Here is a 26,311-nt window from a genome sequence, read left to right as displayed (position 1 = left end):
AGCAGATTTTGTAAACACTAACTGTAAGCATATTTCTGGGGTTCTGTGTTCCCTTCTATTACTTAAAAAAAATAATAATAATGTGTTCCACCAGTGAACAATCTTTTTAAGTGTATGAAACTTCTGTTCAAAAGAAAATGCAAGTACTGGAAAAGCTTTCATTAAGTTAGGCAATAACTCCCTTTTTACACTTTTCTTTTACTTAAAGCCAGGATTAAAATGCTTGTGGTCTCTACAGTTGCTTTTAACATTTCACACTTTGCAAAATGGGGTGAGAATGTAAACAACCATATCTAAATTAGTATCCTGAACTTACTAGTTTGTATATTTTACAAGTTTGTTTGAATTTGTTGCTTTGAACTAGAATGGTGTGATTCATATTAAAGAAACCTCTCAAAAATATTCTGTGAAGTGATTCCAATATAGGAAAAAATACCCCCTCCCTCTCACTCTTGTCTTAGATACATTACAACGATTTGTACCTTCTCTTCTTTTTCCAGCTGATCTACAAGCTTTAGGGACTGTATTTCTGAAAAGCTGAAAGAGACACCCATACAGCATGTATAGATCACAAAATGCATGTTGAATATATATGAAATTATTAATTTATTGCACTAGAAATCATCACAGCTTCCTTATCATCCTGTTCCACCTTCTCCATTCCTGTTTCTTCTCCCACTGAGATATCTGTACAAGGTTAAAGAGACAAGGTCAAAAAGAACTAATCAGTAGCCAATCCTCTACTAAACGTTTACAAAGCAATCAGTCTTATCCCCTTAATTCTGAAACATGGGCAGGTGGTTAGTCCTGTAAGGGCTCTGATCCACAGCTGATGCAGATCAGTGTCACTTCGCTTGAATACAATTAGACCAACTTCACACCATCTAAGAATATACTTTAGGATTTAGTTTAGCTAATGCCAGAGTCAACAAAAAACAATCCGTGATTCTTAAACCCAAGGTCAACTTAGGCAAACAGTTAGTGCTTGTGTTTGTTTGTTTATCAGTCAGAGTTGTTGTTTTATCTTTTATTAAGAAGAGAAAGATAAGTGCAATAAGCTGTATCTTTCAACCCTTGAAACGTTTTATAGGTCTGTGTAGACAACTGATGCTATCTTCAAAGGCAGTAAGAAAATATACTCTCTAAATTGTATTTTAACCTCATAGTTTAAGGATTTTAGTATTTTTTGTAATAGCTGCAGGGGTTCATAATGCAGGTATATGAAAATTAGAATTTCTCCACATTGTGCAAGGTTTTTATTATGCATGCTATAGGCAAGCTAGAAAAGATAGGTATGCCAGTGATTAGGAAGGGATACGTTATTACTACATTATAATGCACAAACAGCTTTTATGTTCTTCTGCATAATATTAGAAGCTCAAATTTATTGAGTCACAGCATCTTATCATCACTCAGCTTTTAAACTAAGGCAGCAATCATTGATTTATATCAAGCATAAAGAAGTTCCCTTGTCACATTACTTATTGATACATGGGGTATAATTCTGATAAAGTATGAGAGTATGCAATAGGGTCATTCAGAATTATTTTCATACTTGTAAAAAAAAAAGCAGCAAAATATATTCATTTTTACTGTTAACCTCTTCAAAGGATGTCCTCTTATTATCTACTATTATCTGCTAAAAACTATAAACATTTAAAAAATCTGCTTGAACAATTTTTCATTTTATAGAGTTTGAAGATAAAATGCAAATGCAATATACCTAAAAGTTAGAAATACATCAGTGATAAAGGGATGAAATCATATTTTGCACTGCTAAATATCACTGTGTAAAAGAGGTTATGATAGAGACTATTTTAATAGCTAAAAATTCTCTCAATTTTCTAGCTAGTAATAACGAGGCATCTCATTCTATTTTCTAAAATTAGTGAACAAATGTCCAGTAAGTTAAACAAATGGGTGGAAGTGTGTGGTTAATTCATTTTTACCCTTTTGAGGCTGCAGATTGCATGTGTGGGCAGTCTTGTGGGTTTTATTTGTTCACATGAAGAAAGCTTGTATATCATGCTTACTGTGTATATATCATATTTACTGGGTTCCTCATATTCATGAACATTTTCTGTGGTTCTGTAATAAACAGCACCTGTAGAAAAAACACCATAGTCTGGTTCTATATTTATAATCCCCCTTCAGCCCTGTCCAACAAACCAGCAACCAAAGAAAAATAATTGTCCAATGGAAGCTGTTTGGCTTCCATGTATATTTCTTCAGAAATTTAATCAAGATTCCTGAAAGTGAAATGAATCACTAACTAGTTCTACTCCAGAACTTTGTTAGACTAAATTCTGCAAAATGGGACTCCATTCTGTTAGACTCCATTCTGCAAAATGTTGCTGATCAGGGCAGTTGAATTTAAATACTGATCATTATTGTATTTCTCTGGTTCATTGGGAAAATTATGGGGAAAGCACAGATTTCAAATAATGATAAATCAGAAACTGATGACAATATAGGAAACATTCTATACTGTGATATTTTAGGATATATTTTGGCAGTCAGTTTTATAAATTACAGCCCATCAATGCTAAGATATTTCTCCATCATAAATGCCTCTTAGAAAAAAAGAAAGCCCACTAAATGCATACACTCTAGTTTTTAAACAAAACAAAACAGGATGATGTAGTATATGATTTTTATATTGCATTTGGAAACCTTCGATTTGAGGCTTACTGCTCTTGTTCCAAATAACTCAGCTACCATGTAGTTGTAAGTGTCATACAAAATGGACTCCAGGTAACTTCAAAGAGTGGCTAAAATAGTCTCTCTGGTTGACAAAAAGTGTGTGAAAAGAGATATATGCTTTGAGGATTGTTTTCTCTTAATGATTTGATTTGACATTATGCTAGGTGCTTGCTATTATTTGTTACTTCACTTCTCCACAGTTTTCAGAAGGGAATTATCATCTCTGTCATTCAATGCATTGCAGTTCCTGAAGTATGAATATGGATAATTTAAAGAATACTTTGATGCTCACTGGATCTCAATAGTGAAATTAAACAGAACAGAGTATTAATTAGATCAATAAAAATGCAAATATTATGAAAGAAATTGCTTTACATTTACTGTTCTAAGCTCTTCTATGTTCTATTTTGGTCTTGTAAATCATTGTTCATGCTATTTCAATTAAAGAAATCATTATCTATAATTTCATTAAATATCCATGTGCTTGTTATTCAGGTTGAAAAATGGCTGGAGTCCCTTAAATAATAGAACAACTTGAACAGAAAAAAAAGAAAAAGACATCAGAAATTCTCAATCTGTAACAATTTTAGTTGCTCTTCTAGTTCTTTTCAAAGTCAGTCCAGTCAGTTAATCCTACATGGAGAACAGTATTTAAACTAACTCTTCTGTCTTTGCATGGAAGATGATTATGCGAGGCTTTTAGCTTTCCAGCAGACTGGCAATAACAAAGACCAGAAACACTGCTAATATCTTAAAATATCATCTCTATTTCTTTAATCAATATCTGATCATTGCTTCATTTCAGAGCCCTCTTAAGATTTCTTAGAGATGAGTGTTGAAGGATAGAGAGGCACTATATTATGCTGAAGGACAGAGGAACAGGCACTACATAATAGTGCCTGTTATATCAGATTCTGGGTATTTCAGGTAAAATTGCCTTTCATTCTTCTTTTGTGGAAGCTAAATTGCCATGTCTTGAGTTATAAATAAGCGTATGGGAAATCTTTTATAGAACATCTTTTTAAAACTAAGACATTTGTATGCCACAATTGCTGACCCAAAGTCCAGCTGAGTTTTGCTGTCTTCCCTCCTACAATCTGGAAAAATTTCAAAGGAGCTGGTGATAAATTATGAAACTGTAAGGCTGATTCTAAATGAGTTACTGTCAAATGCCATCTTGATGTTACATTAAGATGAGGTTTTACTCAACAAGTCATTTATAGTTACTCTTTATGTAGCGTACTCATCTGTCCTGGAGAAATTTGTATCTGATAAAATATAGATTGGTAGTAGACAACCATATAATATGTTTCATATATATTATGTGACTAACCCTTGGTAACAGTGTAATAATAGCTAAAAATGCCAACACTCTGCAGAACTACCACACTTGTGTTTTGCACAAAAAGTGCAAGTAAATGTGATGGATTTTGACCTTTCTCCAATTATTTTACAGGTGTAGGTAATACAATGTGTATAGAAGAGGAATCAAGAAATAATTTTAGCTATCTTCAGTATGTTAAAAATTATTTTAAGAGGAGTCTTGGTTCAATAATAACATAAAATTCTACATTTCAGATTTCTCCTGATAACAGAAGTAGTTGTCTTGAAAAATGGGAACACCAATGAACATTTCCTTTATTTTAATGCCTGCCTAGCAGATTAGGAGATAAAGAACTTTCCTTTTAAAGCCAGCATTTCAACATTGTCAATACACATAATTCTTAAAGAAATTAAAGAATTAAAAAAAAAAAAAAAAGAGAGAGAGAGAGAAAGGAAGGCCAGACAGCTGTTATTTTTGGTTAAGGACATTATAGTCTATAAAGAAAGCTCCCAGAGAAGCATGCTTATGCATGCATTCTTTCCAGATGACAGTCATTTAAGAGAGGCTTTGCGGTAAACCCCTGTCAATGGGAATGTATGGATTCTGGTAGGAAAGAGAATTATATACTACCACAATTTGTAGGAAAGTTTTATTTTTAAAGTTTAGACTACATGGTTATGAAAAAATATGTTTGAGGAGTGGAGTAGTAGTGAAGTGAGAATTTGTTCTTGCACCTCCTGACATCAGTACATGAAATAAGCCCCTCTGATTTAATGGAGGAAAACCTAGATCAGGAACTTTTACACCAAAGGTAGAGACAATTTTTGAATTGTATATACAATTTACAGTATGTTTCTATAGCAGGAAGTTAAGGACATTTTTTTAAAACATTAAATTCCATTAATTTTTAATATTTTACAGCCCTTTCTCTAGGTCAGAGAGATATTTTGATAAATATTAGATGTTTGACTATTACAATTCTGCTGGGGTTTACTTTGTATCAACAGGTTAATAAATTATTCTGTGGTTGAAGACAAATCAGAAACATATCGTTATTTTCAAATGTAGTATAATAATCACTCCTGTTTCAAGTAAATCATAATACTTCAAACAAAACTGTTATCCTCCTCTATTTGATAGATCTACCTCCTGAAGAAAAAAAAAAAAAAAAAATGGAAACACTGAATCAATGACAGAATCATGGAAAGAACCTCCTTTGGGGTTTTCATCAAGACTTTACTTTCCAGCAGTCATAGCCTTTCTGACACTTTCATTAGGATGAACAAATATGGAACACTTTGCACTGTATTCTACATGTTGTTGTTTGCTGACACACCTGCCTCAGAAGTCTGACCACATATCTAATCTTGATTAGATGTTAATAAGCTTTAAAGATAAAGAAGCTGATATATGAAGTTTAATCCCTTCTTAGGTCTTAAGAACAATCAGGGCTAAATTTCAAAAAGACATTTTTAAAAGCCATGTAATACAGTGTGATGTGGTAGAAACAGTCATTTTTGCAAACAAAATGAACAAGTATACAAATACATGTGATTTTGCAAATTATGACTAATAGCCATATGTATAAACAGTGCATGCACAAATCCAAATATTGTGCTGGAACAAAGAAGTCATCCAGTTTTAATTGCACTTGATATTGGACAAAAGCAGAAATCAAGCATAAACAGTATTTCTAAAAAGCACAATCCTAAGGCAAAATTGTGATTCTGGTCTTTAAAATTACTAGAATACCTCCGGAGACTAATCTAAAGTTTTACAATTTTCATTAAGTAGGTTACATTTTGAAAAATTCCTAAGTTAATTGTCCCATTCTCATTGTATCAAAATTCTCATTGTATCAAAATTGTCTCATTCTCCTGTATCAAAAATAGCGTGGTCAGCAGGACAAGGGAAGTGATCCTTCCCCTGTACTCTGCATTGGTGAGGCCACACCTGGAGTATTGTGTTCAGTTCTGGGCCCTTCAGTTCAGGAAAGACATTGAAGTGCTGGAGCGAGTCCAGAGAAGAGCAACATGACTGGTGAAGGGACTTGAACATAAGACCTATGGGGAGAGGCTGAGGGAGCTGGGGTTGTTTAGTCTAGAAGAAAGGAGGCTTAGAGGCGACCTCATCACTCTCTATAACTACCTGAAGGGCAGTTCTAGCCAGGTGGGGACTGGGCTCTTCTCCCAGGCAGTCAGTAATAGGACAAGGGGGCATGGGCTTAAACTCTGCCAGGGGAAATTTAGGCTGGAGATTAGAAAGAAATTCTTTACAGAGAGAGTGGTCAGGCATTGGAATGGCCTGCCCAGGGAGGTGGTGGACTCGCTGTCCCTGGAGGTTTTTAAACTCAGATTGGACATGGCACTTAGTGCCATGATCTAGTAAACGGACTAGAGTTGGACCAAGGGTTGGACTCGATGATCTCTGAGGTCTTTTCCAACCCAGTCGATTCTGTGATTCTGTGAAATCAATACAATCGATGCTGGCTCCGTACAGGAAACTCAATCTTATTTAGGTAATTTTTCATTCTTAGGTGCTTGTTTGTGTATTGGAAACCAGAGCTCTGAGCCAGGTGGATAAGTTGCTCATGAAATGCATGGCAGCTCACCCAAAAAAAGAAAGACAAGGCATCTCCAGAAATACGGCTGTGATTCCTGCTCAGGTCTGCCTAGGCCAAAAGTGTTTAAGCTCCACAGGCACAGAAGTTTGAACGCTAATAGTTGCCAAACACCTGAAGTTCTGTTTCTTAGTACACAGAAGAGCTCTGTTCCTGATGCTTCATAGCTACCCACTTAATAGTCATTAAACCCAACATGGATCCATTTCTAGGCACCTTCTACCTTCAGATGCTCAGTCTATTGGCTTGCTCCAACACACCCTGTCACAGGTATACAAAATCAGGATTCATAGAAACCCTCAAGTAACACTGGTTTTGCTAGCACATGAGCCAAAGTGCTTATATAGTAGCTTGGAGTTCTTCACTCAAGGCCTTTCTCACTGAAGGGTAAACCCTCGCTGTTCTGGAAAAGTGCTCAAACCCTAAGCTATTTAAAGGAAAAGAGGATAATTTATTTTTTTTAAGCTGTTTCACTAGGAAAAAAAATCTTCTCCATTGTGACAGAGGAGGAGACATGAATTGCAACTATGACATTATAATATTGATCATTTGTGGGATTCAAATTTTCCCCTTCAATCAGTTTGGGTAATGGTCTTGCATTTGATTCTCAGAAGGTCTGTGTTTATGCCTTGTCCTTTGGGCAGTGAACTCATTTCAGCTGCCATTTCACTCTGTTAATATTAAATTGGGCAACATAGAAGTTCAACTGTTCTAGTAAAAATGGCTAGGATTATTTAGAACACTCAGGAAACCAGTGAATTCAGGAGTTCTGTAGACGGTACTTTTTTTATTCAGTGATGAAGTTAGACAATCACAAACCTACATCACCCATCACTCTTCCTTCACCTATGATAATGTAATAGTTTGTGGATAGGCACAATGACTAGAATGAATTTGGACTGAAAACCAAAGAATCTTTGTTAAAAAGCATCCAGCTGGCTTTTAACCAGGTTTTAATGACACTCAACCACTGGGGAAAGGTTACAACTGTACATGGTGTCTACAGTTATCCATACTGTATTGCTTGGAGATATCTAGTCAGTTCCAATTACATTAGCTTCAAAACCAGGAGTAGTGTAGCTCCATTGGTGTGATGTGGCACATACATAGCCCTGTAAGCAGGCAAAGAGAAGGAGAGAAAATATTATGCTGCATTCTGTCAGGCTCCCTTTCTGATAACTTGGAACAAAACTACACATCTCCAGGTCCCTAGGGTAGTATCTGAACCTGGCCTTGCATGGTGCTGCTTGCATGAAGTTAACTGAGACATCTTTGATACAACATCGCACGATGCAGTGTAAATATACCCTCCTGTAAATCAACAGATGGAGAAATGACCAACTGCTGGGGATATCACTGCTGATGTTCTGGATCATGTTGCACAATACAGCTTTTCAATTTCCAGTATCACAGTAAGCTAAACTGACTAAATATGCAATAGGTTTCAATACAGGTAGTGTTATGAGGTATCTATACACATAGGGTTGGTAGTCACAGGTCCAGATCCTCAGCTGTTATAAGTGGATATCAGCAGAGCAGCATTAACTTGGAGCTGCCTCAATTTATTCTTGGCAGTGTTTTTTTCATTTCCTTTTTGTTGGTCTTTCATATTCCCTTTCCCATTATCAATGTTTTTAATATATTCAGTCTACCAGTCTCCACAACCTTCTGTTTATCTGTTCACATATGTTTGGGCATTACACGTCATTGCAGGTTGCAAATTAACTTAAAATTTAAAGATGATCCGATTTTGCAAGACTTTGTTCAGGCCTCATGCAAAATCATCAGGAGTATAATGTGGAATGGAATGGAATGGAATGGAATGGAATGGAATGGAATGGAATGGAATGGAATGGAATGGAATGGAATGGAATGGAAAAAAAATACTTAATGAGGAGAGACAATGATATACAACTAAATGAAAGATTAGCAGGAGAAGTGAAGATATGAACTGAGAAGGAACTCACTTTCATTGCTGTATTCAAATATAAACTATGCATAAGCTAAAATGATGAGCACAGACATGCAAGGGGAAGGAAAAGAGAAGGAATTAAAGTTTGTTGAGACAGAAAGAGATTTCTGAAAACTTTGCATACAACACTTATTATTCATATTCTAAACATGTAAAATCTCTGTATTGTATCAATTCCTCCTTACATTAAATAGGAAAATTCTGAGAGATGGGAAGGACAAGCCCAATACAAAACATTCACCCATTAAAAATTCAGCACTGCATTACATGGTGTTGCTGCTCAAAACAAAATAAATGTTTCAAACCTTTTCTACAGTTTCAAAAAGGCTTTTAACAGTATTATCACCATCAGACAAATCATGTCTTTTCTTACTAACTGGAAGATGCAACTTTATAACTGTATTAAAAAGCTACTGTGAAACAATGATCCAGAGTAGTGTCTAAAAGCATTTGTTAGGGCATCCTTTCATTCTGTGCTAGTACATGCTCAGGGCACAGTTCTTGACAGGGACAAATGGAAGATTGCATTTCGATGGCTAAAGATACCTACAAAAACAAGAGACAAAATTGCAAGGCCCTTTTCTTCAGTATATCACAGTACTTTGTAGTGGAAAAGAGCAACTTTTAAAAGACTAAGATGCAGACGAGGCTGCGTGTTCATACAAACTGCCTTCTTAGAAAGGGAAGCAGAACTACAACAGTGAATTTTAATACTTAAAAATTAGCAAGAAAAGGATGAAGAAAATAAGTTTTCTGTGTTCTGCCTCAGACAAAGCAGCACACCTGACTAGCCGTTAACCAGCTCTTAGTCCCTACAAACACACTTACAAGTTAATCAGATTTTCAAGATGCCCTGCACTTCTTGCTTTTTGCTAACTCCTGCTGTAATTGATGTTGCTACAAAGCACAGACTCAGATTCTTGGATTGCTTTGCTTACTTAACTATACTTTTACACTGTATTTTTAGAGAACTCTATAAGGAATTTCACTAGTGTTAACTTTCTGAACATAAAGAAATACACAAAGATTTATATGTCTACATATCTCTTCACTTAAATATACATTTACATGGAGATATATTTATATACTAAAAGATATGCGTAAAACATTTCCGGCAATCAAATGTCAACTAGGAGAGGAGGAGGTACAAGTAAATGTTACAAAGCAGGTCACTTGCTGTACTTCTCACACTGAGGAACAACACAGTTTTATTACAGCAGAGAAATGGTGGAACTATACTCGAAAACAAAGACTATAGATTGAGCTAGGTGTTTCAAAGAGAGACAAAGATCATGGGCAAGTGAAAGAGCATTCATCCAAGTTTTGAAGGACCTGACCCATGCAGCTTCTCACAGGTTTCAGCATTGGAAAATGTGACCCTTCAAGATCTCTATGGATTTTTAAGCAACTCAGACGCTGAAGAACATGAAATAGCATTAGTATGTGCATCTCAAATTTTCTTAGAGTTCTATGTTTTTTTCTCATCTGCTCTCCCCAGCCATTTTCAGACATGGGTGAGCAGGTTTCCATCCAGACACACTGCACAAAGACATTGTCTCTGTAGTGCTGCTAGAAAACCCTGATCCCTTGCTTACTGCAATTTGATGTAGATCACTATGGAAAATGTGGGGGATCTTGAGCACTGAAGGAGTGCAGATAAAAAGAATGGAAGATGGGTCCATGATGACACACAGACTTTACAAAATCTCCATTCAATAAAAAAATGTTAACAAAAATCACTAACGTAGAGGCAGATCGTGCCACAGCGTTTATAGACATCTGAATCTAGTGAAAAAGTAGAGGAAGGTCATCTAAAATCAACTGAAACTAGAAAATAAAATCCCAAACAAGCAAACAAAAAATCCCTCATTCGACCTTCTGTAAACAAGGTCAGACCAAGGGACTGTAAACTGTTGATTTTATTTACCTGAGCTACAAAGCAAAAGCCAAATTATCAGTTTGTCACTCCTCTTGGAAATTAATTTAATTCTCTAGTTCAGCACAATTAAATCTTTGCCTTTAAGACACCAGTGAAGGGAATGGGAGTTATTTGCTTTTTTTTCCCCCTCAATGACATCTCTTCAGTAGCAGACAGGAATTTGCCCTCTGTGTTCAGTTTGTGTAACATCATACTGTGCTTAAATAACCTACAGGGTGAAATTCAACCTGATGTAGCTTCAGTCTATTCAGGAAAATACAGCTATATTATCCTTAGCAAGTTAGTCTTCAGAGGTATGCTATAGCATCTGAAACACAACATTTTAAGGATCAGAGGAAAATGTCACCTATGGGGTACAGTGATGATGAGAAATACACAACCTACAGCTCCTCACAAAAGGAACAAAGTTTAAATAAAGATACAACGAACTAAACAGTGCTGGGTCACGTTAAACTGAGAAAAGTCAAGCCAACATGAATGGGTTGTGCTTCACTTACAGTCTTACAAACTACATCCAGTAAACATCCTTCAAACAATGATAACTTTAATCTACTTTTCTAAATACTCAGTGTACATATTTTCTGCAGACAGACATAAAAACAGAGAGTATACTTCTGCTCTTGAGCAATTTTTTTATTCTTTTCCGTCTATCTATATGGTTTCTATACAGTTTGAAAGATCAGTTTCAAAATGAAAATTCAGTTAAGGAAGAGTAATTAGTCAAATTTCTATAAGGATTTTGCTATCCTGCATAGGTCCTTAAATACAGGCATATAGGATACTCCAAGAAACTTAAGATGGAAATAAAGTTTAAAAATTAAAAATAACAGAAGGTAACTTTAGGGACTTCTTAAATCAACTGTTCAAGCAGTAAATAATTGCTACAAACAATTTTTTTCATAGCAAAGGGTGTATCTGAACAATGTATCATGTTTTTGCCTTTGTTATCCAACAATCAATCCTAACTGCTGCAACTGTCTCCTTTATTCATGGGTACAGTGTATGGATCTATAGCCTGAAAACCATCTACATAAGTATTATGCTGTTTGCAAGTCTGCTTGGTCAGTCTCCTCATATTAGTCACAGTAGTCACTTAGGTCACACAGTGCGTTTTGTTGTCTTGTTGGATTACTTGATTTTTTTTAAAAAAGAAGGATAATAAAAAACAATAGGCAATAATTAAGAGCAAATGGTGTTGTATCTACTAGCTATTTTGAATGTGAAAATCAGATATGTTTGAACCAATTTACATTTTGAAAACTTAATAAGTTAGACGGACTTTTTACCTGAGGAGAAAGAATATATTGTCTAGTCTTTGGAAAATATTTATTCCTACTTAGGATTAACCTATGGATAGAAAGTCTACAGATATTATTATTTGTACAAATGAAACATGCTTAACATTCATTTTTCCCTTCAGAAATCCTGTACTGAGTAGAATCATGTTCCTGAGCTACTGTAAAGTCTGTGCTGCTCAGTGACAGCTCAGTGACAGCTCTTCAGCCTTAAAGATCTTCCTTCTAATTAAACTTTATATTTGCAACTGGATGAAGACATATTTTCCTGCTTTCAGCTATATGAAGTTAGTAATTCAATGGCTATATGCACATTAATTTATCTAGAACTTAATGGAATTTGCCTACCCAGTTTCAATTGATACTCACATTTGCAGAGCTCTGCTGAAACTCCATTCACATTCCATATATTCTTGTCTGGTGAAAAAATAGTTGCACATGCATGTGATTGCCTCTTTGGATCCATTTCAAAGCTTTCTTTAGGAATCTGAATACGCCCTTCTGTGGGAAAAACTGCAGAAACAAAAAAAGGAATGAAAAAACTCTTTAAGACCATCCTTCCTTACAGAAGTTTCTCAGAACTTGATTAAGAGCTTCAGATACAAGGGATCCTAAAAGTGCAAAAAGGATCAAAGCCCCCAGCATCAAAACATTTAGGTTTCACCTTTCACTGCACCTCCTACTCTACAGCCATTGGTGTAGAAACAGTAAAGCACAGAGAGGGAGGAGATGCAACTCTGGGAAAGACATTTAAAAGGAAATTCCACTGTGGAGAGAGCCTGGCAGAAAGGTCATCCAACTTGTACTATTTTTCTGCTTTGATCCCTGCTGGGAAAATATGCACCTTTCACTTTCTCAATGTCTGCCATCCCAGAGAAACTACAGAGTATTGTGGTGGGTGCACTCGAACCCCCCCCAGCCAAACCAGCAGCAGTTTGGTCCAGGCTCCAGGGGAGGTAAAGGCCTGAGCCGCAGCCAGGCCAAGAACTCCTTCCAGGAGACCCACAGGGAAGCAGAATGGCACACTGAACACAGGTGGCTTGTGGACACAGGGAGTCTCGTGCATACTTTTCCTACTGTATGCAATTTGACTACGAGTCAACCACTTCATTCTATAAATACAACAGCCTGGATGAGCCCACTTTGAGATCTTCTTGCTTAATAAGTGAGCTGTATGGCAATGGTTTTACTACTCAGAGGTCAGTGGATGAGCCAAATTCAAGTTCAATATTAGTCATTTAGCTTAAGTAGATGCACACCACATGTAATGCATTATTTAGAGATAGAAGGTTGTATGATTGTAGACTAGATTTGCTAAAATTTTAAGCTTCTATTTAACAAAAGCAACTGCGAACTACATTAAACACCTGCAAGATAAAGTCTAGCTTGCATTTTGCTGGGAAAAATGGAACTGACTGGGAAAAAAACAATCCAAGTCTAATGCAGAGACATTACCAACATCTGCAAAGTGTGGCCTATTTTTACGCTTTGCTGAGAAGAAAGGATTTATCCAGACAAAGCGGCAACTTCAAGGATATGGACCAAAAACAATGTCAACAACTGAACAAAACAAAGGCCCACGTGGAGTCAGGGTAAAAGGGTCCAATGGGGAGCAAAGGACCTGGTGGTGAAATTTTTCTATTGGACTGGATCTTGGTGTGAATGATCTGTAAAGATATAGAAGTTTGTAGTGTTCTATGCTTGGGCGGATCTCTGCACAGATACCCAGCTTGAGCCAGTGCTTCTGCTATTCTACTCCATTATATTCTTTTATTTTCTGAGAATTTTGTTTCCTGGAAGTCTGCTTTGCATGCAGTTACGGGTCTCCCCTGAAAGTTTGCCTTCAGAGCTCTAAGTACAGGCTCCAGAGTGAACAGTTATCAGAGAAAGAAGAATCCCGAACATTTGCATTGCAATGGACATAAGCCTCGCCTGAAAGTTTGCCTCTGGAGCTTCAAAACACAGCCCCTGGAGTGAACAGTTATCAGGCAAAGAAGACACCTGAAAGTTTGCTTACAGGCACCTGGAGAGAAGGTAAGCAGCATTTGGCTTGGTATATCTCCCCCATGCAGTAAATAGAAGAGCAAACCCACCACCAAACTCTTTAATGTTGCGCTTCTCTTTAAGAAATCTAAACATTGTGCCGCAGCAAGCAGAACCATAAATTACTCCCCTGTGACAAGTATCTGGAGCTACAAAAGAATTGTGTGATCTATATGTACACATACACAAACACACTCAAACATACCGAAAGCATAAATCACCAGACACAATGATTTCTTCACTGTGAAGTCATACTCTGCTAAATCGATAAGTTACCGCTGTGTAACCAAAGGTAAATTTCACTCATCATGGACAATTCATATCTATCGTGTTTGGCAGGTTTTTGTCAAAAAGTAATTGAAAAAAAGGATTGTATATTATGCATGAATAGTATTGTAAACATCACAGACTATAATGTGAAAGACAACTTTAAAATTTTAGTTTTGAACCACAGTATATTGGGTACAGTGAAAGAAGTCGAAGTATTTGGTGGTTAGATTAAAATTTTCATTAGAAAAGTAGGCTTATTTTATGCTTCCTTTTATACCTAGATCAAAGAAGCTTGTGATGTGCCTCATGATTCTAAATAATGTTATGTCTGTCCCCAAGGTCTTCACATATCCCAAGGGAACTGGCAGTATACATCAATTGCTGTATAGGTGTAAAGTATAATAAATGGATCATGGTATACTAGCTATTATAAATTATATCTCCTCATGTTTTACTGATTGGTATGAGAGAGCATCTGTATTGACTTACAAATGATGCTCAGGGAAGTGCATACATGTTCTACCTGCTTATGAGCTGAATTACTGAAAAGCCCTTGGAAGATGAGTGCTACTCAGGCTCTACATAGCATAAATAACTATGAAGAGGTCAGTTGTAGCATGCTTTAACCTCTTTGCTGATGCTTGAACTGTAGGTGTCTGCATTTTTGCATTGGGAAGTAATGAAGGAAAAACAAACAACTGTTCATACATTGTTATTAATCATTTACAGTGAAGTAACTATTCCACATTTGTATGAGCTAAATCTGTCCAATGTGCAATTAATTAGATGTGAGGATCAAAGCTGCTCGTTCCTTTTGATGCATTATTTTTATAATATATTTTTAAATGTTCTGTCTTTTCATGCCAGCAAAGAATAATAGAATGACATGTGACAAGTGAATATAGATGTTCACACTGAGTTAATACAACACATGCAGAGGTTGAGGCTAAACAAGAACTTTTGCACTAATTTATTCCTTCTGTAATTTACAGAAAATTATGGTAAAAAAGACCATTCAGAAGGACATACTTTTATTTCTATGGACTCAGTTTGTGGGTTAGGACTGTCGAGGCCGTTTGAAGGACAAAGTTACTCTCTGTGAAAATTAAACAAACAACTGGATATTCACGTAATCTCTAGAGTTTGGTTGGGGGGGGGGGGCGCGGGGGGTAGGTTTTTTTGTGTTTCTGTTTTATTTTGGTTTGGGGTTTTTTTTGCCAAGGAACTTAAAACATCATAGCTTTATTGCTATTCTGTCTTTTTAATATCAAGGAAAGGGCACATTGGTCCAAGTGGTTCTCATTATATGCTTGGAACATGATTACAGAAAATCCCTTCATGGCAGTTCTTGCTTTGCAGGCCCAGGGATGTGTTTTGGAGGGCAGAAAGTCCTGATTTAAGAACAATCTCTTTCTACCTTAGCTACTAAAAGAAGAACACAAGAATGGTCATCACAGGTCCATCTATTCCAGTATCATGTGCTCTAAGCGTGGGCAACTGAGATGCCTTGGGAAGAACATTAATATCAAGTGGCAGCCAAACCTCTGGGCCCACAGGGTAGTGATCAGTGGCACAAAGTCCAACTGTAGGGGAGTCAGTGTAACCTAAGAGACTAATACTGGGGTCAGTGTTGTTTAATACTTTCATTAATGACCTGAACATTCCTTATGTGAGGAGAGGCTGAGAACCGGGAGTGTTTTGCCTGGAAAAAAGAAGGTTTGGAGGATCTTAGCAGTGTGTGTAAGTATCATATGAAAGGGAAAGAAGATGAGGGAGTCTGACTCCTCTCAGTGGTGCCCACTGACAGGACAAAAGGCAACAGGCACAAATTAAATTCCCTCTGAACATAAGAAACACTTTTTTATTATGAGGATCATCAAACACTGGCACAGGATGTCCTGAGAGGTCATGAAGATATTTAAAACAGAAATGGACACTGTTCTGGGCAACCAGCTCTAGGTGACCCTGCCTGAACAGAGGGGTTAGACTAGATGATCTCACTTCAGCTACTCAGTGACTCTGTGTGATTCTGTGACAACAGGAATGCCTAGGGAAGAACGTTAATATAAAGTAAGCACATAGGGATCTTTCTCCTGAACACTCATCTAACACTTTGTCTAGGGAATTTCTTTCAGCCAGAAGTGGTGTTTTGATATTTAACAGAACAGTCATAAATTTCAGAGTTTTCTCTCAAATTATTCTCTTGTTTTCTTCTTCTACTATTCAGCCAGTGATTAAATAGTTAACACTCTGAAGAGGCATTAATTTCAGCCAGTTTGCACACTCACAAGAACCACTGAGTTATTTCAGATTAATATTTTTATATTATCCCTGCAATCTGTCAATGTGGTTAGGGCCTAATATAATTTACAGCTGTTGATAGATGAGTTCAGTGGCAACTCACCATTTGCATTAACTTTTTGAATGAGGTAAGTGCTTAACTTACTATGGAACTCCTGAAAACACCTGTAAGCATTTAACTGTATTTTCTGTCACACCTTACCTTTGGACACCAGTTCCTCATATCTTAGATAATCACATGCTGGAAGGTAACACAGGAAACTGCACTTACTTGCTGAGGCAGTCCAGTTCAGTTGCTACCTTTGCATATTTCCTTTTTAAGTTGTATCATAAGTGGCACTTGATATTGTGCTATATTTGTGTCAATAGCCCTTAATTTACTAAATCTCTTTAGGACCTTTTATAGTACAGCTAAACTTTATCAACCTCCAAGCTTGCAACTTTTTTCACTCAAATGTTCTTATTTCAAGAAAATTATCACATAATCTAAAAAAATGCCATAGGGGTTAATATTGAATAATTTTCAGTAGCCATATCTTGAGACACAGGTTCTCAGAGAGCTGATGAGAGCTGCTTTTTGCTCTCCAGTCTTTGTTTTTTTCAATGATATCACCCTTTAAGTCTCCAGCCCCCAAACCATAAACTGTCAGTATACCATTACACTGCAATAGCACTTTACCTTCCTAAATGATGGTCATATATGCTTTCCCAAGGCTTGAGAGTAAAAAACTTGAAGCCATTCACCAGGTTCATTCTTAAATAGCAGTTTTAAGAGTAGATGCAGTCACCACTATTTCTACTACTCAGGATCAGGCATAGCACCAGTAGTAACAGCTAAATTAAGTATAACAACATGCAGTTGTTTCTGATGCTGTCTCATATAAAATGCTAACTACTGTTTTTCTGACTTTATTGACCTATTTTTGATGCCTCAGTGTTTCAAAACTAATAATTTAAAATATGGCACTTAGGTGCTTGAATATCAATAGCACTTAGTAATATTTTGGCATCAAAGTAATTAAAAAATGGGACTCAGGCATGTTAATAAAGGCTCTCCTTTGTGTTCCTCTTCCTCAGGTATGAAATGAATATATTAAAACCTTCTAACCACAAAGTGTTTTTATAAAAAGAAACAAACTGAAGTCGTGAAGTAAACAATGGTTATATGACAATGTAAGATGGCAATTACATAGACTTTTAGCACTGAATATTGAGCTAGATCAAGGATATGAGTCATATGACAGTTTCACAATAAAATATCTTATATTAGAAGCTTTGCTACACTTTTCACTTCTCTTCTGCAAAAGAAATTAAGCTCAAATGCCAATAGTGTCCAATGGTATGCTACTGAAATGCATTTATTTTATCTAATTAGTTAATGAATTTAAAAGTTTGGTTCATAAATCTTGCTGTTTACAGTCAGCTAAAGGAAATAACCAAAATGTGAGCTTCTCTTGCCCAGGTAACCTTTCTGTCCTATATGTTTTCCTAAAATCATGCAGGAGTCTTGAAACACCATCAGAGAGTCCATTCATCTGAGAGGAATGAAGAAGTGCATTTCATGACCATAGATCTAGAGAACAATGCCATGACAGAAAACGAAATAAACCAGCTGGAAATGGGCTTCTCAATAAATTGAAGGCCTTATTCATATTTATCACATCTAGAAAAAAAAATGATAAAAGAAATAGAATATATCAATCCAGATGTCATTAAAAGAACCAAATGAAAACAGCTTACAAAGAGAAAAATTTTCTACTCTGTGACCTAATAGATGTATCCAGCCACCAGTCTGTATCTGTCTATTTTGCTTATACACACACACACATATTATGAAATCTTTGGAGCAGGAATTTTTTATTATGTACACAAAATCCAAGAAAAATTGTCCCTGAACAGAGAATCTAAGCTACTTTTATAGCAATACTTGATAATAGCAACAATAATACACTTTAAGATTTATAGGCCTTTGTTGAGTAGAAATCATGACAAGTTATAGAACAGAAGAGTCAACATTAATGTATGTTGTGAATTCGACCAAGAAACCAAGTGTGTTTAAATAAAAGGTGAAGAAAGCAAACTCTTAATTTACTATAGTTTCTATGGAAAATAAAATAATTCAAAGAAAGCAAGGGTGGGGTTTGTTGTTTGTTGTTTTGTTTGTTTGTTTAAAAAACACGAAAACCAAAACAAACAAACATTCCTGACACATCTATTGTAAGGGAGAGCATACTTATATGTGTCGTTCTACTGCTGTGTCTGTTTCAGAATATATACTAGCTAGTGAAAGGCTCCTCATGGCATTAAGAAGCTAAACAAAATGTTTATTTAATAACAGAATGAAATGCATACATAAATAAACTACAGACATCTCAGAACAGATTATATTACACAAAACAGCTTGAAAAGGTATTTTAAGATCTTAACCAAAGAGGAAAAGCAGTTAAAAAAAGATCAGTCACTGGATGACTATATTCCTTTTTAATAACTGCCTGTTTCACAGCTGGAAATCTGAAAGGTGTCTTCTTAACAAATAAATAATGAGAAAGTTTTCCTTCAAGTTGTATGTAACATTTCTCCTGAATTTACTTTCATCAAAAATCAGTCTGTATTATTCTACAGTTTAAGATTATGGTAAACATTATTTTGATCTTCAGTTTTGCTTAGGGTCCAATCCTGCAACATCTGCTTACACTGAGTTTTGCTTGCAGAAGCAGTTTTGTTCCGTAGTAGTTACAGACTTTCTCCTTATATTTAACCAGGTATCTTTTGAAAAGAATGATCATCTGCAGTCTGTGAGTAGCCTGGGAAACTCAAGTCCTTAATGCACAGAGCAAACATAGAATCATAAAATCATTGTGGTTGGAAAAGATTCTCAAGCTCATCAAGTCCAACCATTAACCTCTGGAACTAAACCATGTCCCTAAGCACCTCATCTATACATCTTTTAAAGATCTCCAGGAATGGTGACTCAACCACTTCCCTGGGCAGCCTGTTCCAGTGCTTTACAACCCTTTCCATGAAGAATTTTTTCCTAATATCCAATCTAAACCTTCCCTGGTGCAAGTTGAGGCCATTTCCTGTCGTCCTGACACTTGTTACTTGGGAAAAGAGACCAACACTCTCCATGCTACAACCTCCTTTCAGGTAGTTGTAGACAGCAATAAGGTCTCCTCTCAGGCTCCTCTCTCTGCTGAAACTTTACGTGCATATAATGTCTTTTTTCTGCATCCTAAACACACTTCTAGACATAACCAGATTAAATCACAACCAAATTTCTTACAGCCAGTGCTGAAGTATTGGAAGGTAACTACATTCAGCCTCCACTGAAATGGGTCAGCTTCAAGCCAGTGACCTGGCAGTGAAAAATCCGTTCTCACTCTCCTGAACATCCATCATCTTGGATAGCCTTTTCACTCTGCAATTATTTATTTCCAGTAAACTCAAAAGTACTCTATGATGCTTGGTAAGATACAGGCAATTTAACTTTTATATTTGATATTTCATCAAAATGTAGAAAACTCATTCATAGTCAGAAGTTTTATTCTTTTGTGCAGTGATCTTTGCAATTAGAACACAACTGGAGAAAAGACAAAAGAAGAAATACAGTCCACTGTGTGTGAAGATACTCTGAAATAATATTTTCATCAGAACTGAAGTTGCCATTGTTGCCAAATATTTTAAAAAAAGGACAAAATCTTCATAACTCATTTTACAAATACAGTTAATATAATACAATCACATAGTGCTCTCTTACAGCCACTGCAATTTAATTATGTAGAATCTTTTTTGATGAGCCTACCTGATCAAAACCACCCATTTTCATCAGAAGGGAGGCCAGAAGAACTAAACAAAATCTTTTAAATAGGCACTTCTGTCTATGCAGTTAGATAGTTGCACAGTCCTTGTCACCATAAAGACTAATCACTTAATTTAACAGCATATTTGGCTGTATGAGATGAGCGAGATGAGAAGACTTGTATACAGCAAATACACAGTTTCACATACTATAGTCTCTGTCATTCCCCCAATAATGAAATAAGGAGATAGCCAGAATATTTCAGGTAGCTGAGTAAAAAACTTACCTCCTGTCAGCTCAAACATCGTTACTTACTGAACATACGAACTTATTCCATTGCTGTGAAAGTAGCAAGTCTTTTTCAGTCTGCATTTTACTTTCATTTTGCAAAGGATTGTGAGAGAGTTATAGTAGTGACTTAATGAGATATAATCACTCAATGGCTTTTGATTCTCTGACATACCTCTGTCCTGACAGGAAAGTACAGGTGATAAATTCTTGCATTCATTTTATCTGATTTTCTTTGAGTCATAAGTTAAAAATGCTAGTGTAGAAACATTTCTACCTCAACACATCCTTTCCTTGGAATTGTTTCATTTGAACAGTGCCTTGATAATATCAAATATTTTAAAAAAATGGAGTAATGGGCTTTACAGCAGAAAAAAGATTAAAAATTTATCTGGATTCACTGCATTTGGTGGGAAGAAAGTTTCAAAACCAAGATCTCATGAAACAGAAAGGCCTCTTATTTATATCAAGGAAATACTAGAAAAGATGTTCTGCTGATCTTGGGCAGATTTTCAGTGGAAGTTCAAACGAAGGGTCAATGGAGTGTCCCATTCATGAACATGTAAGCTGCTAACAGTAACAGGATAAAAAACTGAACAGGGAGAAAAGTCAATAACTAGAAACCAGAGAAGGAGTTATCATCAAACCCAGCCTTCCATCATGTAGTGAGATCATGATTCCTATTACAGTCACGGGATGGTAAGTACACAGAAAAGTTATGAGACAGACCGCAATATCCTTAAAATCTTTTAAAAAATGGAGAAAGGGAAGGGAAAGACAGAAAATACAAATACAATGTCAACCAAGGAAAGGCATAATCAGGTATGATTTTTCTTCAAAATTATTTCATTTGATGCAATGCCTTGGAAATGCCAAATGTAAAATTTAAAACAGCCTTTTTCCTCATTGTTCTTCTTTAGTAGACTGCTCTTGATTAACTGAAATAATTTTTTCTATGGGTATTAATTAATCATTTTGTGTAGGATAAAATACATATTGAAGTATTCTTTATTCCAGTCTTTAGGTGGCACTGTGATTTATTCAGAATATTGGAAAGGGCCTGGTAGGGTTTTTGACTCAACATCCTTTAACAAGGTATCTAAAATTCCATCCATAGGTCTGAAAAATTCCATCTGTGAATGACATATATAGATGAATGAATCACCACAAGCATTTATTAATGGCTACATCTGCTTTCAAGGTACAAATAGATCTAAATACATTGGCTAATTTAAAAATCAGCATGAAACATGCAAAAATTGCCTGGTACAATGCTAAGTTTGAACATCTCAACTGAATGTCACCTCTGTAGCTTGCACAGTACCTTTTCTGAAAGTGAGAATATTTCCTTCTTTCCCTGTCATGCACCATCTGCTGAACTCTACCCAATCTACCTCACACGATCTACTTTTTTTCCTTCTTTCTTCTCCTTGTCTAAGACCTTCTTGGTAGATATGTCTTTCTATTTAGCTTGAACTAAAACAAGTTTTTCTGAAGTTAAATAAACTGGTTAGGAGTTGAGCATAGGTGGAATATAAGATTTATTATACAACTTCAGCTTCTGAGACATTTCCTTTATAAAGATTAGCAATATAAAATAATAATGTAGCAGAATTTTATTTTAAGGACAATTCATGACTGAAGGGATGCTCTATAACTTACTGTAGGTAAGCAATGAAGTTGCAATTACAAACAGAAAAGGACATGATATATTTCTTGTGACTGACAAGTTTATATATGCTTATGATGTGAAAATGTGATATATTTATATCGATTCTTACTTAGATCCTATTTTGGTATATGCTTTTATTTTACAGACATTGACCTTTATGTGACCCCATTTATATGAAGGAATTTTTCCATACATTCACAGTGATACAATATTCATCTGAATGAATGCTTCCACAGTGTTCATGAATGGCTAATAACCATATCTGGTGTGCCAGAACAGTACTAAAGACAGTATAGAGTACTAAAGATAGCATAGAGACTAGAGCTTAAATATGACATAGTTTTGTTATGGAGGATGGCGTGTTATATTGATCTTTGTTATATTGATCTTGGATGTTCTATGAGGCTTTTAATGATTTAGTTATTCAAAATAGAGAACTTGGGGAAAAAAAAAAAAAAAGGAGTAAAGAAATCAGCAAACCTTATCCTCTATGTCTACAATGCAAGAGAAACGTAACTTTTTGCAAGTGCTGAAAGAATAAGAGAAAAAACAGGTTGTCAGATCCTATTGAGTAATACAGAACACATGGGAAAAAGAGAGCAAATAGATAAGTTTTTTGTTGGATATATATATTAATCATTTTATTCAGAAATTTTGTTTTGGCAACACAATTTCTTTGTATATACTAGAAAAGAAATGCCAAAGTTCTATGAGAAGGATTGCAATGGAAACCCAGATCTGGTAGTGTACTAAGTGGATAGAGCAAGACCTTTCTTATACACAGAGCTTCCAAAAAGGATAGTAAATTGCTTTCAAATAGAGAAAAAGTAAATTTTATTTCCATTTAAAGTAAAAGACTTGACTTCTTAAACAGGAAAAAAATCCCAGTGACTAGGTAAGACACAAAAGAAATAAAAAGAGTCCATAAATTATTCTTTCCCTGCCCACCGTGCTCTTGCAGGAGGGGTCATTTTTTCACACTCTGAATTCATTTCAGCTAGATTAACATCATTTTGAGAAGTAAAGAACTGTCCCCTGGTACTCAGGAAGCCACTTTTCTTTCCATCATCCCTGCAGATGGCTGTGTACCAACTCTCTGTTCCTTCCAGCAAACTCTCCTTAAAACATAGACTCTAATTTCCTTGCTATGACACTGTGCATGAATTAGACAGCTAAAAGGAAAGGGGATGATCTACTCTAGGTGAACCTGCTTTAGCAGGTGGGTTGGACTAGATGACCTCCAGAAGTCCTTTCCAACCCCAACCATTCTGTGATTCTGTGATTCTGTGATTTTTTTCACTTTGAGCACCTTCTCTTTTTTATTCAGGTATTCAGGCACTTTCAAGATCCAATAGGCATTCATTGAACTTGGATTATTTTAATTGATTTAAGTTGGGTTTTGATTAATAACACAGAACACCATGTGAGCAAATGAAGAAAGGGCTTTTACATGTGTACTCCTTTTGGATCAGGCAACTCAGTTCATAGTACAAGATACATCATGTGGGGTGGGAATGTCTAGTCACAAGAGTCCTCTCCACATTGGATGAAATAATATCCCCAAATACACTGAACTCCAGAAGCTGGATACATGTACACAAAGCTTAATCAAAAATGAAATCTAATATTAGTAAAATTGGATAGAAGCATCAGTAAAGACCAGGAATGTTCATCTTAATTAAATCTAAAGGTTCCAAGCCCACAGTAAAAAGGGATGTAGTACTTAACACATACAGGAGACTAAACCTTTATGAGCTCTACAGCATATAGACAAGCACTGAGTTCTCAGTTCTTTACCTTTGAAAATCCTCAACTTAGCTCTAAGTCTAGATTAATTGCAGCAGGACTAGGTATAGTATTCCATTTGATAGAATAAAATATTGAGTCTTGGTGATGATGGAGAACATTTTCCTTTCTATCAGCTTCCCAAAATTCTGAAGTCATCTAGTCTTTTAACTATTTGGATTTGCAAATCCTAAACCAAACCATAACCTAAGAGAAATATGCAATACCTTTTAAAGAAACATGAGGCTTATGACATTGTAGATGCCAGCTCAGTTAAAATCTCTTTGAGCACTACAATACACTGAAGTCAATTGGATTCCAGACTTATATGTTACATATATGTTAAAGTTATAGATTTATAAGCTGTAAGTCTACACCTAGTCTTTATAAAAGGACCAATGACCACAATAAAAACAGCATAATGACCAGTAGAGACCTATGCCTTCCCTTTTTCTTTATGACCTGATTAATTTTGAAGACATTGAGAGTATTAAATTCCAACATTAATCATCCTAGACTAAATTAAAACTGGGCTACTAATCATGGACACTAGTCAAATCTATGGTTTACGCAGAGACCAACCTTATTCCTGATGTTTATGAGTACCACAGTTGCTGGGGTTCTCTACTTTTCTCTACAGTTCTTCAAACCCTAATTCTAGCTTTAGGACCGGTTTTAGAACCAGAAGGACCAGTACCTTACTACAAAACTGAACACAGTACTTAAACACCAGCTCTTATATTACTTCATTCAGCCCTATGTAATACTGATGTCACCTGAGATCATATAACTTTAGTTTTGTTTAGTTTAGTTTTGTTCAGGATTAATGGAATCTGGATGACTAATTCCAGCTACTCAAAACCAAGGAAGATAAGTTCCTGATCTATCACCGTCTTTTACCAGTATGATATACTAACATCATTTGGACTCCAACTATTTTAATTTTGAAAGATCTAAGCTTCCAATTACTAAATTTACATTTGAAGAATGGGATTAAAAAAACAGGAGGTTTTGAGACCCAGTGGAGAGTGGATTTCTTTCAGCTCTTTTTGTCCTACAGAGTGCCAAAGTCACGTTGTCTCTGAACCGGTGAGCCTGGAAATCCTGTTCCTAATGCCAGTGTTAAATCCAGTGTGCTGGTTTGACTGAAAATGGGTTATTTTTCTTCATGCAGTTAGAAACTTTTCTTTTTTATAGCTAACATGCTCATTATTTGGACTTAGTTTGAGAAGAAGCAGATAACACCCCAGCACAGAGCTAATGTTTTTAATTGCTCTGTTCTGAGAGCCAAGGACATTTTGAGCGCTCTGCCCACAGGTGTGAGGCAGTGAGGAAGGGGCGCATGGATGGGGCAGAGCTTGACTGATATTCAGATTAATCAATAAGAGTATTCCATCCCATTAATGTTATGTTAATTTTTTAAGGAGAGTTGGGAGTTGGAGCCTTCTGGTTGCATCTTCTGCTCTTGCTTGCTCTGGGGCACAGCTTGGGGAGTTTATAGTGAGAGATGTTTAGTCTGGCCTTTTGCCATTTTGCAGAGGCCTCTGGGCTTTTCTGCCTTTTTCCTCTCTATTCTCTCTCTGGGATCGGCTGTGGGACCAGGTGCCATTTCCTGGAACTGGCTGTTCAGCATGTTCTTCAGGAATTGCCTTGAGTATCTTTTATATCCATTTTATATATATATTTACTAGTAGTGTATTATTATTTTGTTATTTTATTAAACTGTGTTTATCTCAATCCAGTTTTCTCCCTTCCCTTTTCATTCTCTCCCCTATTTGAGGCAGGGGGGAGGTGGGGAGGGTGTAAGTCAGTGGCTAAATTACCCTAATTCCAATTCAAACCTTTAATCCAAATACCAGTACTGTCCATACCTGTGCAGCTGTTTCTGTTCCTGTGTGTCAGTATGGTATAGTGTTGGTCAAAGGTCAGAAAAGCAAACTTCCCTGATGTGGTTTGTTTTTTTTTTTTTTTTTATTATTTATTATGCAGACCTAAAGTAACCTGTTTGACTAGGCCTCAGCCTGAGACAGATTGGTGAAGAAAAGTGTGATGTGGGAAAGTGTATCATTTGTCAAGGGAAGCAAAAATGCTTCTCAAAAGTTGGCATGCAGGGGGAGGGGAGGGGAGGGGAGGGGAGGGGAGGGGAGGGGAGGGGAGGGGAGGGGAGAGGAGAGGAGGGGAGGGGAGAGGAGAGGAGAGGAGAGGAGAGGAGAGGAGAGGAGAGGAGAGGAGAGGAGAGGAGAGGAGAGGAGAGGAGAGGAGAGGAGAGGAGAGGAGAGGAGAGGAGAGGAGAGGAGAGG

The 26,311-nt window shown here is 36.3% G+C and overlaps 1 protein-coding gene across 1 annotated transcript in view; it reads right to left on the bottom strand.

The window, feature by feature from the left end:
• Positions 1-594: 594 nt before the first annotated feature.
• The window catches only part of LOC309439505 (uncharacterized protein), a gene marked incomplete at its 5' end in the record, with an annotated part of 30,431 nt that continues 4,714 nt past the window's right edge, over positions 595-26,311 (bottom strand). The window contains 3 exons of the mRNA XM_082052172.1: positions 595-687; positions 1,950-2,104; positions 12,223-12,366. Of these exons, the coding sequence (XP_081908298.1) occupies positions 625-687; positions 1,950-2,104; positions 12,223-12,366 (362 nt within the window). The 3' untranslated portion in view covers positions 595-624. The remainder of the gene's footprint in view (positions 688-1,949; positions 2,105-12,222; positions 12,367-26,311) is intronic.

This window comes from Streptopelia decaocto, assembly GCF_964273445.1.
Source record: "Streptopelia decaocto genome assembly, chromosome: 4".
NCBI classification, from domain to species: Eukaryota; Metazoa; Chordata; class Aves; order Columbiformes; family Columbidae; genus Streptopelia; species Streptopelia decaocto.
The sequence above is the reverse complement of the archived record's forward strand: the minus strand, read 5'-3'. Positions and strand labels throughout refer to the sequence as shown.